At 37.5% G+C, this 15581-nt stretch overlaps 1 protein-coding gene across 1 annotated transcript in view; it reads left to right on the top strand.

The window, feature by feature from the left end:
• The first annotated feature begins 222 nt into the window (after positions 1-222).
• The window catches only part of LOC149808038 (uncharacterized), an 82032-nt gene continuing 66673 nt past the window's right edge, over positions 223-15581 (top strand). Inside the window, exons 1-6 of the mRNA XM_089963703.1 lie at positions 223-369; positions 4054-4564; positions 7989-8008; positions 9009-9085; positions 9805-10017; positions 10553-10699. Of these exons, the coding sequence (XP_089819829.1) occupies positions 354-369; positions 4054-4564; positions 7989-8008; positions 9009-9085; positions 9805-10017; positions 10553-10699 (984 nt within the window). The 5' untranslated portion in view covers positions 223-353. The remainder of the gene's footprint in view (positions 370-4053; positions 4565-7988; positions 8009-9008; positions 9086-9804; positions 10018-10552; positions 10700-15581) is intronic.

Consider the following 15581-nt stretch of genomic DNA (forward strand, 5'->3'; position numbering starts at 1 on the left):
AATCTCGTTTAAAACTCCATTGCCGTAACTTGATTATTACATCATTGTTTATCTCGTTTAAACTCCATTGCCGTGACTTGATTATTAAAGTAGTATCGATCCCGTTTAAAATTCCACTGTCTGGGCTTGCTACGTTGCTAAAACCCGTGACCTTGTCGTATTCAGTTCTATAAAAATCAATACGTATCAGGAGCAATACGTCAGCCTGGTAAAAATAACTGCTTTTCGACCGAAGCTACTTTCACTTTCTTTTTTAACTTTGCTTGATTGGGAATATCCACACTTCCTATATCCGGGACATTTCTTCGAAAGTATTCCGTACACTAAGGAGGCGTAACTGAAGTTTTACAATCATGATAGGTTTCAAAGGTAAGTTTGACTGGAAATATGAAAGGGTTTGTCTTAGTCCATCACTGAGGTGAATCACAAGCAACTGTTTTGTGTGTACAGTTTGGTTTGCTGTTTGTTGTTTGTTTACATGGGAGACAATATTTCATTCGCACAGATCTGTAGGCCCATGATTGCATAACCAGTAATGTAGTTGTCTAGTAGTCGCACACATTTGTTGGTACCCCTCTATCGATTTTAAAAACGAAAAGCATCAGAGATATAAACAAATGCATACATCTTAATCATTTATTCATTGATTTATAATTTCTAAATTGATTATCGTCCCTGACACTGTCAAATTATTGGCATCTCAATGCAAACGGAAGCTCCCGATCTAAACAAGTAGTCGGACTGCTCGATGTCCACTTCTGGTTTCTGGAATGGTCTATTTCAGTCAAAACTATATCGTCTACGTCCATTATTTTGACGTCTACTTATAATATTTCTAAACACACTGAATAAAGGCTTGTATACGTATGTTCAGAGGATGTAAATGCAAAATTTACGGAATTATTGAGATATTCAAAGACGATGACTGCATCTATTGCTTGAAAATATAGACTGGCCCAAGCGAATATGGCCTCCGTTTTTCTTAAGAAACTCATGTTTGATTCGAAACGCTAACAAGTTGGCATGGTTTGGGACCCACTGGCAACAGTCAGGTTAGATATTATCAATTAATCAATGAAATGGCAAAGATTTGCGCATTTGTTTAAAATTGGTAGGGCGGTACAAATAAACTTGATGGTGTGAGAATAGTCAATGACCTAAATTCTAATGACTAAGTCTGGAAGATTTAAATCAGACAAATACATGAATCTCTGCAGTTCAAGTTTATGCTGGTTAGCCAGTCGTTGTCACCCTTTACCACAGTGATTTTGTTCCCCATTAACACTGAGAGTTGTTAATGGGAATTTGTTGGCAAATAACGGACTGTATTGAGTGTAGATCACAGGTTGAATGATGTTGAATTTGTCTACTTTGTCTCATGAATTGAACTAATATTACAGCTTTGGCATTAGTCCTACAATGTAACATGCCAAACTTGATTTTTATGTTGTTAGTCGTACTGACAACATAAGTACCATGTGAGACATCTTACATAGTAGTACTAATCAGCTGGAGATATAGTAGCTGATCAACAAGTAGGTCTCAGCTTTTTTTTCTGACAGTCGAGATCAACGCTGTTGGGCCATATTCCATACTGAAGTTTTTGCGTTGTTTTAACCTTCCTGACTGTACTGTCAGGGGAAAAAAAAAGAATCTGAAACCTACTTGTTGGTCTAGAGATCACACCAATTCAGGACTCACGGTACCAATGGTATGGAAAAATTTGAACAGGTCTGGAAATGGGTGGAGATAACATACAGTATATTGTATGGGTATGGCTAGTTAGGATTAGTTGATAAGGAATGTTAGATTTTGGTAAAAAGAATCTTTTGAGATTCTTATCCTAGTTGCAACTGAAAAACTCGAGACATTGTTTTAGTGATGGAATTTCAGTCCTTTAACATATTTCAGTTTGGAACACTCATTACTGAAATTAACACCAGATCTTTTGGTGCAGAATTGAAAGCACATTGTTTCAATCTCACATGGATCAGAAAATTCTTATATTGTTTTCGCTGCACAGAAGTTGTGATCCAGGATGCATCTATACTGATAAATATATGTTCAGTCATGAGCACTCGGAAATTTAAAGTTACTGAAGTTTTAATATCTTGATGTTTGCATAGGTTTACTATGGGAACTGAATTTGTACAATGCTGCGGTCATTTTGCATGTTTCTTAAGAGTTGTGTCCCTTTATAGGTTAGGTATGGACATTGTTTATGCACCACAGGGAGTTATAATCATCTTTTATTATACTCTCTTTTAGTTCCAAGAAAATAGTTAATAATTTTTGTCTGATTTCAGATTCGCTGACCAGAGTAAATATGCTGCATGGATTCAGTAGAAATCAATAATAAGCTTCATCAAAAATATATATTTAAGAAATAAAATTGAAATTGGCTTATTAGCTTTTGTACAAAAAGTAAAAATGTGATTTGGCCTGTTTCAGAGAGACCACTTGCACTAAATCTTTCGGTGAGTGTATCCCCTAGAGATGCAAGAGTGAGTTTTAAAAAAACTTGGTGTCAGAACTGGAGATCAGATTGAATTTTAAAAAAAAACAAAAACAAAAACAAAAAAACAACCTTACTATCAAAACGAGGGGGACAAATTAAAAAGTTTGAAGTCTCTGATGCACATAATAAGCTAATGGGAAACACGGTACTTTTCGTGTATTTTTTTAAAAATAAACTTATTTTCAGAAGATGCCAAAGAACCTATTTTTTTTTTGTGCTCTCCAAGTTACTGCTTAGCTAATGTATACTACTTTTGAACATAGAACAAACGCACTGAATTTAAAATGAAAAAGAAAACTTATGTAAGTTTCTTATTAAGTCTAGTGATGTAGGATAAGTACATTATTTTAAGCTGTACACTAATATTTTAATAAGCAACAAAAGACAGTGTTCACACAAAAAATCGAAAAAGAATGTAAATGGTATTAAAGTGCTGTTTGATTGTGTCTTAGCATGTAAATGATATTTTTTTTGTCTCAACATGTGAATGAATTTTGGTGTCTCAACATATAATTGATATTAGGTGTCTCGACATGTAAATGATATTTGGTGTCTCAACATGTCAATTATATTTGTTGTCTCAACACGTATATGATATTTGTTGTCTCAACATGTATATGATATTTGGTGTCTTGACATGTAAATGATATTTGGTGTCTCAACATGTAAATGATATGTGTTGTCTCAACATGTATATGATATTTAGTGTCTCGACATGTATATTATATGTTTTGGTGTCTCGACATGTAAATGATATTTGGTGTCTCAACATGTAAATGATATTGTTTGTCTCAATATAAAAATGATATTTGGTGTCTCGACAATTAAAAAATGACTAATATCAAGTACAGTCGGCTCCACTTAAATGCATATCGCTTAAGTGCATAGCGAAAGTATGGTCCCGTTTTATATTTTAAATATACATGAATTCCGCTTAAATGCATACTCCGTTTCTATGCATAGCTTAGGTCCTGTCCCGAGGATATGCATATAAGCAGAGTTGATTGTATATGGAACACTTGCATTCTTTTTCTTTACTTTTCTTTTGGCCTAATTTGCTGTGAAGCTTAATCTTAACAATGTCTCAGATGAGTTTAGTGATAATAAAAATTTTGACGATATTTTACAGAGTTATGGTCATTTGATGGCATAGAATAGCATCGCCCAGGTTTGTAATTTCATTCTTTCTGAAATGCTTGGAGATGAAAGATCTAAGATGAATTTGATAATGAGCGGATTTTGAATACATTTTTTTAAAGAGAACTTTACATAATTTTATATTTAAGAATAAAATTATTATCACTATGAAGCTTCATATTAGTAAGTTAGTAGATCATATCAGTTTGAGGAAAATATTAACAACAATTTACTGAGTTACTACCAGTGATTGACTTAGAATATTTGCACAATATTCCCAAGACCTGGTACTTGGGTCTTTTGATGATGCGAGATGGAGGACAACACTTCTTGTTTAACGTTGCAGTGACTAAATTAGATCTGGTTGTTTTATTTAAACTATTGTGATTTTCATTTAGCAAGAGAGGTTGATAAGCTGTCGAAAGGTGACAAAAAAAGATTAGAGACACTAATTGGAGGCGGAAGAAAGACATTCCATCTTCTTTACAGTGCAGAGAGGGATGGATGCAATGCAGCTGTCTTCCATAACAAATGTAACAACCAAGGACCAACGCTGACGGTTTTGTACAATAGTTATAAGACGATAGTCGGCGGTTACACAGTGATGAGTTGGCAGAATGGTGCCAATTATGTTCATGATTCTGCGGCATTCCTCTTTCAGCTCTGCTACAATGGCGAGCTGAATCCAAAGAGATTCAACATTAAGCTGCCTGCTAATGCCATATATAATCACAGCAGTTATGGCCCGACATTTGGGAGTGGACATGACTTATATACATTCAGTGGAACTATTGCACGAGATGGTCAAACATTGAAGCTCAACGGAGGCATGGCACTCAATAATGCATACGATATGCAGGGTGTCGATTTCAACACGTTTGCAAATAACACAATGGAAGTGATAGATATTGAAGGACACACGGTACTAATTATACGGAAGAACTGTGAACCAGTCTAGAAATGGGTGAAGAAATAATAGAGTATTTACAGGTTTGGTGGTCCATAATTGGTTAATAATGAAAATTAAAATTTTAGGAAAAATATCTTTTGAGAGCTTATCCTATGTGTAATGTAAAAAAAATATTGACAAATTTCTACTGATGCAATTTTAGCATTTTTACAGGCTTGACTCAGGAGTACTCAATACTGAAAGTAGCACCTGATTCATTTGGTGCAGAATCAATAACACGTGTTTCATGCACATGTATGTAAACAAATTGCCGCGGGTCATATGGTGTTCTCCACACATAAGCTTGCACCAAGGTTAGATGTGCACGAAAAATTATAGGTGTCATTATCAGCACCCATAAATTTTAAGTTATTGAATTTTGAATATGATAGTGTTTCCATATGTTTATCATTGGAGTGGAATTAGTACCGTGAGTCCTATATGCGACCTATACCATAATAGGAGTTTGTTGTTTCCATGGTTACCACGTGCATACAGGGTATCAATTTGGTGGTTTTTACATATGACAATCATAATGGAGTCTTTTTATCATGGTTTGAATGTGGTTTTGGAGAAAAATTCTATACAAAAGACAGATGGGGATGGTTTTATACACTGGAGAGAGGAAGTAGATAGCTCAGGCCATAGGGAAAAGAGCATAGTATGGCCTGATGGCAGAATTTCATATGATGGTACCCATAGATTGGCCTATATGGTTAAATACCATTTAACACATGCAACAATTCCCCAAAAGGGGGTGGGGGTGGGGGAGATTTTATATGTAACCAACTTATGTCACAATCACTTATGCATCAGTACTGATCATTTAACTTTAGAGACACACTCAGCAGATCAAAGCAGAGAACATTGTAAAAACAAGGACTGTGCACAAAACTGCACATGCTGCATTGCCTCAACCTGTAAATTGAATTATTATATGTCGAGTCACATTGAATATCAATTATACCGGTCTTATTTCTTATCCTAGAATTAAACTCCTTGACACCTATTCTATGTTCAGCATGTTTCTCATATTGGTACATTACATTTTTGGGTAAACAGTATTGGAACTTTTCTGCATTCCTTTTGTTGAGGGAGCAGGGAGGGATATTTTCACTTAAAATAATAGTTTTCAACCCTTCATTCCAAATATAACTCTGCAAAAGTCCTATCTGTATTGCATTCTTTACACAGGCAGTTTTTCTTCCCCAACCTCTCTTCATACAGTTGAAACATTCTTGATGTATAACTGCATGGTGAACATACTGCTCTCTCCCACCAAACCAGATCTCTTTTTTCTTCATGTACCAAGTCCCATGATAGAAAACCTTCATACTCAGGGTGTTGCAACTTGTGGTCTCAGAACACATTATTCCAAATCTCAGCATTTGATTACTGCGTGCACTAAGCGATATGTGTTTTGTTCACCATATATGTTGTTGTGAATAAATGAAAACAAGCTTCATGTCAGAAATATGGTTTCATATTTGAAACAAAAGCTATTTATAAAACCTACATTGCTCTGTTCTTACCATCAAGTAATAGTAAGGAATCATTTAGCTGTAAATTAGAGCTTGCTATTTGGTTTGCCAAATCAAGGTGTATTACCTCCCCTTTGACTGTAATTGAGTGATTGCAATGTTTGCTTTGTTTCTCTTTGTTCAATAATGTATGCATTTTTTCAGCTTTATATTAAAAAGTAAGTAATTTAACACTGCTTATAGTGGAAAGCAGCCACAGTAATGATTTTTAGACTTTTTCTTAACTTTTTATGAGCTTTGGGTAAATGTAGGTATATGTTTATGTATTAGACAACTTCAATATGCAATTCAATTCTATTACTTAAATTTAACAAGTAGTGTATTCAGTGACAATTTTTATCAGTGTCTGCATATTGCATAGAGACATGAACTTGTCTTGGCATAGCAAAGTTTTTCACACATTTCTCCACCTCCAGCATACTTAACAGCTTGAGTCATAACAGTTTGTGCATACACTTTCTGTCTCCAACATCAATGTCAGCATTATAGGAACTTTGGATAGCTTTTTCAAATTTGTCTCTTGATGTCCTTATGTAACATACCTCATGTTGATGTGTTATTTGGGTTGATACACATTCCCCCCCCACCCCCTTTGTTGTGGGGAACATTACCAGGCTTGAAGAAATTACTCTGTCTATTCTTTGCTTATTCACCCTTCCCCATAGTTTTATACTAAAAAGTAGCACTATGTTATTTAATTATTCAGTATAATACAGCTTATGGAACTCTTCCTTGGCTTTTATACCTTTTTATTAACATTTGGGGGTCATGAATCACATGTGATGATAGTTTAAATAAGTTTGGAATATCAGCATCTCTTGATGCTTCATGGGTGTGTGTATTTGTTTTAGTCACAAAAGGGCAATGGCCTTGTATCATTTTGACCTGTCATGTGGCACACTTATCTGTTTTGTTTGATTGATGTGAATAGGGATGCACTGTATGTTATTTCTGTGAGAGTCAGCAAGAAAAGAAATGCAATTTTGAAATTTAAAACATTTAAAACTTGTCTTATAGCCAGTGAGAGATGAAAATACAGTGCATCATGTAATTTGATACCCTGTGATGTCATACTTGCTGATGTCAGCATGCTTGTGTTTCTTTTGTGTAGCATGCATGCCATAGAAAGATAACATGAAGATACAAAGGCAGAAAACAATTATTTTAATAACAAGAATAAGCCAATTATAAGTACAATACAACACAGCAACATGTAATGCGGATGCAATTTAACTACAGATATTGGTATCACATAAAATGCTATTGCACTATTATCCATGCACAAGCATGGCCAATTCTTTCTTACAATTATGCTCTAATATCAAGGAGTAAAATACAACTTTTTCAAAAAAAATTAAATCTGGTTATAGGACACACGGTACTAATTATACGGAAGAACTGTGAACCAGTCTAGAAATGGGTGAAGAAATAATAGAGTATTTACAGGTTTGGTGGTCCATAATTGGTTAATAATGAAAATTAAAATTTTAGGAAAAATATCTTTTGAGAGCTTATCCTATGTGTAATGTAAAAAAAATATTGACAAATTTCTACTGATGCAATTTTAGCATTTTTACAGGCTTGACTCAGGAGTACTCAATACTGAAAGTAGCACCTGATTCATTTGGTGCAGAATCAATAACACGTGTTTCATGCACATGTATGTAAACAAATTGCCGCGGGTCATATGGTGTTCTCCACACATAAGCTTGCACCAAGGTTAGATGTGCACGAAAAATTATAGGTGTCATTATCAGCACCCATAAATTTTAAGTTATTGAATTTTGAATATGATAGTGTTTCCATATGTTTATCATTGGAGTGGAATTAGTACCGTGAGTCCTGAAGTCTACAGTGTACTCGGTAAGTTTGCTTGAAATCAGAAAGATTGTTTGCAATAATGGCATATGATTGATGGACAAGTGACCATATATGTTCATACCAGTATTTATTGAATATAGCATTGTGTACTTGATATGCTTCTTCAGGCAGTTGGCTATCCATTTATCTTATCTATCCACTAAAGCTGGATAATTTCTTACTTTGCTTTCGTCAATTTCTCGCTTGTAATTTGCACTTGCCAATCAATAATCTGTTATACCATCTTATGTGCTGTCATTTTCATTGCTGTCTTATTTGGGGGCCCCGAGTGGCCGAGTGGTTTAAAGCGCTCTCCGTTACGGATCACTGCCATCTCACCTCTGTCTGCGTGGGTTCGAGTCTAGGATTCAGCCAATGTGGGTACGTGAGAAAGCTTGCCAGTAGCTTCTCTTGGGTCGGTGGTTCTTCCCGGGGTTTTCCCGGGTTCTTCCTCCACCATTAATTCTGGCCGCCATACATAGCCTATCGTGTGCTGAAAAATGGCGTTAAACCCCACAACAATAACAACAGCAACAACTGTCTTATTTAGATATACCCCTGTGTGTTTATATTTATATATATATATATATATATATATATATATATATATATATATATATATATATATATATATATATATATATATATATACAGTATATGTGCGTGTGTGTGTGCAAAACTATTGTAAAGTTTCCATCAAGTTTTCAGGAACTATCGGCTTAAGATACAAACACAAAACACAACAATTAACACAATGCATACTGGGAATGCTATGACAATGAGATGTTTGAGAACAGACTGAGTTAAGGCATATTGTCTTAACACCTGACCAGGCAACGCTATGACAAAGATCAGAAAGTGAGGTAGATGATAAAGGATTAGTCACATCTGGCATCTGTTTTGTGTAGAAAATATACATGAACAACAGTTTCATCATTCCATGTTATTGTACTATCAAGAACAAGTCGTAAAAGAATATTCTATTCTTTTCCTTCATTTGCAGATGACATTTCGCCTGATTTATGTCATGCCGAACTCTTTGAGAAGACGTGGAGAACAACAATAGGTTGGTCAGAGGAGGTAATATCCTTTTTTTGCTGCATCCAGTCATTACTTACTTCTGTCCAAAGCAATGCTGATCTGATTCACTCCACTCCTGACAAAAATCTAGACCATTATGACTTTAGAAGAAAATCACAGGTGTCCATCAAAAGTTCTCATGAAACATTTATAGCCAAAGAAGTCTGGCTTTCCAAGTTAACATTAGAAATGGTATGTAGAGAATGTTTTAAAGTTTGAGACGTTATAAATCTTAACATTGCAGTAAAATTAAGGTTCAGTGTCTTCTTAAAATGAGATTGACGATACAACACTGCATGATATTTGATTCTGTGCCAATAGAAATAGGGCATAATGGTGATACAACCTGCATGATATATGATTCTGTGCCTATAGAAATAGAGTATTATTGTTGATACAACCTACAAGATATGATTCTCTACCTATAGAAATAGGACATTATTGGTGATACAACCCTTCATGATATATGATTTTGTACCTATAGAAATAGAGCACAATTGGTGATACAAACCTGCAGGATGATATGATTCTGTATATTTATGAATAGGTCATTTTTAGTGATACAACCCTGCATGATATATGATTCTGTACTTATAGAAATACTGCATTATTGGTGATACAACCCTGCATGATTTATGAGTCTGTACCTATATAAATAGGGCATTACTCTTGAAATTGAAATTATTTTAAATTTTGAAATGAAATCTTTCTTAATTTAGGTCATGCACAACTTGAAAGGAGAGATAGAAAATTATGTGCCTATAAGGGACATGGTGGGACCAGAAGTGAGGTTTCCCAGTGTTAATATCCTTTTTATCGGACCAGTGGGGGCAGGAAAATCCAGCTTTTTCAATACGGTCAACTCTGTGTTTCGTGGGAAGGTTTTCAATCAGGCTCGAAGTGGAAGAGCACTCAACAGTTTAACCACCAAAGTACGTTTCTATAGAATTTATGTGATTAATCAAAATGTTACATTGCTGCAGACATAGTTATTATGTTCACTTATATTTTATCACCATGTGGGATGACTGCTTACAATGTTGTTATTGCTGTTTGTGTACTTTGATCAAATAATTGATGCCAGTACAGGACTGAGACACATGATGCTATAAAACTCTGATCAGTTCAAATGCAAACAGACCTAGCACTGACTTGTTCTTGTAGCTAAATTTGGTTTCTTCACCATGTTATGGTATACTTTGATTACTAAGATTTGAGCTTGTAAGCTATGATATTCTTTTGTTCTTTTAATACAAAAATACCTTTGGATTATTATTGTCCAATTCCATTCAACTGCTTTGCAGAATGTTTGAGTGGGAAGTCATTGTCAAATATACTCTTTAAAGCAAGTAATTGTTACAAAGGAAAGAAGAATTTGAAGGGAATATCGAGACAGTTAAGCATTCTGCACACTATGAACATGATGTTTTTGGAGCTAAGTTTATTCTTTTTGTCACTGTGTTTTAGTTCTCAAAGTATCCAGTGCTATCCAGCATTACTAGAAAGCCGCTGAACTTCAGATTATGTGACACACGTGGATTGGAATCCGGAAACCTGATGACGAGGGAAAACTTGAGGACCCTTCTGGAAGGGCATCTGCCAAATAAGTTTCCGGTAATCAGGAAATACTGATTTTCTTCAAGTACAGATGAATGAAATCATGGTTCAAAAACTTAATGATGCTGAAACTTTATCTGGAACATTTTACCTTTGTTTTAATAACTCTTATAAAGTTCGTCATTGCGGTATTTGTTGGATTGGGGCATTAGATTATAAGCCCTAATTCCATAATGGATGCATATAGTAAATTTCCGAGATTCTCTAGATCTTTCAAATCAAACTTAAATACTTATTGCTGCAACAGTCTTCTCTCAACTCTTGTGCCTACAAATTGTCTCAAGATGAAATAGAAGTAGTGAAAGGGGTCACCCTACGTACAATGGGAATTAGCATTACAGGGACCCCTGGGTCACTCTACGTACAATGGAAATTTAACATGGCGAAAAATCGTGGGTCACTCTACGTACAAGGGGAATTTAACATGGCAATAAATCGTGGGTCACTCTACGTACAAGGGGAATTTAACATGGGATTTTTTTTTAAATTTTTAAAAAAATTTTTTAAAAAAAAGGGGTAGGCAATGGAAAGGCTATCTCTTTTCGAGATATATGGCTGGCCCTGAAAAGGGCCTTTGGTTTATGTTAATATGCCCTTAACATAAAGGGCATTTGCGACATCTTCTTTTCCTCAAACTTCGTCTTACAGCAGGGCCATACATCAGAGTCCTCTTGAGGCAACCTTGTCTCTCTATATAGACTCTTCTTATCCACAGGCTGCTGTTGGTCCTGTGGACAACGGTCCACTTGGATCGGACATACATGAGCATGTCCGTCCTGAACATCATTGTTGACACAAGGGTTGAAGATTCAACGTCGGTCCACATGTTGAGGCTCCGAGAATAGGTGAATCAATGCAGTGAACTGCGCTTATTTATAGGGACAGGAAGGATTGAAACGGATTGAGTTTATTCACCAATCCGAGCACGCGTTACAGAATTCAGTCAGCCCGCATCCAATCCGAAGAGTGCAGTCTGTGACGTCACGTAGTCAATATAGATTCGCTAGCGCTTGTGTGCAGTCAATCTATGCGATAGTGATTCAACATGACGGAAACTCAGAAAACGATCCAGTGGGGTGCACCAGCAGGGGAGACCGCCCAAGGGAACCCGGACTTACTTTCAGAAGAGGTGAATTGGGATTTTGTGGATTTTCTCTCCTCGCAAGAATTTGTTCCGGAACCTTCGTTACCTTCTTCATTACCGCAAGTGGAGAATTTTAGACAGAGACAGAAAGAAGAATTGGAGAAATTTATACAACGACAAAAGGAAGCGGAACAGGCTTTTCTCCTACAGCAACAGCAACAAGAAGAAGAGGTAAGAAAAAAACAACAGCAAGAAGAAGTAGCAGCAAAGAAACAAGAGGGTGAAAATCAAACGGTCACGGTACTGTTGGACATTTTAGCGGAGTTAAGAAGTCTGAAACAAATGTATCAGACTTCTTTATCACGACCGAAGAGAATACGACCTTCCCGAGCTAAACACGTCAACCCTGTGACTAAGCCTACCGTACCACCCATAGTGATTTCAACCCAATCATCATCAACATTACGCAGTCCAGAAGTAGGCCTTGGCCGTGGCAAAGGCATAAGGCAGTTAAAGTTGATTGCTTAAACTCACCCCTTCACCATGAAGAAAAAGGCCCTTTTCAGGGCCACCCACATTTCTCGAAAAGAAATACAATTTCATTTTGCCAATAACTCAAAAAAACCCACCCATTTTACCCTTATAGTACGTGTCTGTGTATGAGTGCGTGAGTGTACGTTCTTATTTTAAAATCACAACTCAAAGACACTTACCTTTTATCATTCATTTATTCTTTTCTCCATTTTTTACAATCCAATTCACAATTCACAACACAACACTTTAATAAAGAGTTCATTGACTTCTTCTTTCTCCTTGTTTACTCTCTCTGTTTTTTAAATTTCTTCACCGTCTTTTCCTCATTTTCTTCCCTTCTTCTTTTCTTCTTCTCCTGTTTCTTTGCCTCTTGTAAATAGAATTGTCTTTTTTCTTCCTCTTCTTCCTCAGAAGAATCCCTCTCTTCCTCTGAAGAATCCCTCTCTTCTTTTGAAGAATTCCTCTTTTCTTCTGACTCCTCTTGTTTCTTTTTTGGGCAATCTGGAGACCAATGTCCTTTTTCTTTACAATAATAACAGGTATCTTGACTTTTGTCTTTTTTATCCCCTGTTTTTTTTTTCTTTTTTGACGGTCTGGACACTCTGAAGACCAATGCCCTTTCTTCTGACAGATATAGCAAGTATCTTGACTTTTATCTCTAAAGGAAGGAGAGTAGTCCGTAGGCTGGTCTGAAGAGAATTTTCTAATGACCCCTCGCAAAGCTCTGACGAAACGTTCCATCTGGTTAGTCTCTTCCATCGTTGTGCTCGGCTTGAGAGTGAAATGAATAGTGAAAGGACAAGACACACACCCTTTTATATACGCTGGTCTGCTATGACTATAAAGTAGTTTATGGTGTTTGAACTTGAGTCATTTGACTTTTTGCTTTCAAGATGAAACGATCCCATTCATTCGAGAAGAAAGAAGAAGAAGAAAGTAAGAGGCAGAAACGTGATCTATCGCCTCGTACCAGGGCTGAAATCTTGGCACAAATTCATGCCAGTGATTTTGTAGAGGACATGAGTGAACCAGAATCCGAACCCTCTAAACCAAGTTCACCACCCTTTGTCAACCCTGAAAAGTACTATTCCATTCGAGAGACGGAAAAGCGCTCCTCTAGAAAATTTAGAACCACGGCTTACAAATACACGGTGAAGTTTAAAGATTTCAAGGCTGAAGTGCCGTTAGAGAAAGCAGAAGTGTTCATCACTGAGGTGTGGGATTCTTTGCTCACTGCACTCAAGCGACAATGTCAACCCAAAGAAGACGATCGCTTGAGACTTTCCATACAACACGACGGTTTGAAATCCCCTGTTTGGATCGAGTTTAGCACCCCTGCAGAATCGACTGCTTCCAAAGTCATGGACAAGATTCAACACGTACAACAATCTAATGATCAGTTTGACATCACCGATGGTAAAGCCACACTGGACATGACCCACGTCTCCTCCTCAAGGGACAGGACGCAAAAAGATGTTATTGGTGGACGACCTTCGCAACACCAAAACGAGTCTCGTCCGAATTAACAACCCTCATGACCAGATGTGTTTAGCCCGTGCCATCGTGGTGGGACGAACCTATGCCAACAAGAACGACACGGTAGAATGGAAAAGAACCTGGAACACTATTCAACGTTCCGACCGAGCCAAACAACGAAACGAAGCAGAACTCCTGTTACAACAAGCCGGACTGCCCAAAGACACACCCTGTGGCATTCCCGAGATGCAAAAATTGCAAGATGTCCTAGCTCCACGATACACCTCGAAAGTGCACCCTCAAGAAATGCGCGGGCCTCTATTGTTTCGAGGCCAAGATTTTAAGGACGGAAAATACATTCACCTTTATCATCACGATGACCATTTCGATACCATTACCAGTATCACTGGATTCCTGGGATATGTTTATTATTGTGAGAAATGTGACTATGGTTATAATAATCGAGAGCAACACAAACATTGTGGATGGAAATGCTCAGGATGTTTGGCCTCTCCACCCTGTCTGAGCGAAGAACCAGTGCCTTGTTCAACTTGTCTGCGCACGTTTGTCAGCCCTACCTGTTACCAACAACATTTGAAGACGCAAGGTTCACAGAAGAAATGCGCTTGTCAACTGCTGAGATTGTGCCCCGCGTGTGGACAAGTCATACGTACCAATAATACCAAGGCACACGTATGTTCAGGAAAGAAAAAATGTCACATTTGTCACCACATCGTGGACTTGGAACACGAATGTTACGTGCAAGAATACCAACCCCCACCAGAGAAAGAGGACGGTCACAAGAAGAAAGGCAATTTCATCTTTTTCGATTTCGAATGCATGCAAGAGACTGGCATTCACATTCCTAATTTCTGCGTGGCTCATCGAGTGTGCGAAAAGTGCATTCAAGAACCTATCTTCAGTCATTGCCCTCACTGCAGCAAGATTCCCGGAGGGCGTGAAAAAATCTTTCGGGGACCAAACACGTTAGCCGATTTTGCCCAATGGGTCTTAGACCCCGTCGACAAGACGTGGAGCCAAGAGGACATCGAACGTTACGGAGATTGTCATCGTCATGCCACGGTGATGGCTCACAATTTCTCCGGATACGATGGACAGTTTCTTCTCAGATACTATACGGAACATGGCACCGAACGTCCTAAAGTCACTTTGAACGGAGCCAAAATCATTTTCATGCAAGTGGGACAAGTGCAGTTTAAAGATTCGATGAGCTATTTGGCCATGCCTTTGAGTCGAATGCCTAAAACGTTTGGAATGACAGAAATGGCTAAAGGGTATTTTCCACACTTTTTCAATACGGAAGACAATCAACACGCCGTTCTACCCCATTTGCCCGAGGCTCACTATTACGACCCCGACAACATGCGTACCGAACAACGAGAAGCTTTCTACACTTGGTACCAGATTCACGCCTCGGACCCTTTCGACTTTCAGGAAGAAATGCTAAAGTATTGTCGTTCCGACGTGGACATTTTACGACGTTGCTGTGGAAAATTTCGAGAACTGTTCATGGAACACGGAGGGGTCGATCCTTTGAAAGAACCTTGCACCATTGCCAAAGCGTGTTCCTTAGTGTATCGACAACGATTCATGCCTGAAAAGACCGTGGCTGTCATCAGTCCTCAAACGACCCACTTTGTCAAACGTCAATACTCGGTCAAAGCCCTACGTTGGTTACATTACTTGTGCGACAAGGAAGACAAGTGGATTCAGCATGCCCGCAACGGATGGGGCGAAAAGACCATCGGAACGCATTCGGTCGAT

This window comes from Sinohyriopsis cumingii, chromosome 1 (genome assembly GCF_028554795.1).
Source record: "Sinohyriopsis cumingii isolate HCF-2022 chromosome 1, ASM2855479v2, whole genome shotgun sequence".
NCBI classification, from domain to species: Eukaryota; Metazoa; Mollusca; class Bivalvia; order Unionida; family Unionidae; genus Sinohyriopsis; species Sinohyriopsis cumingii.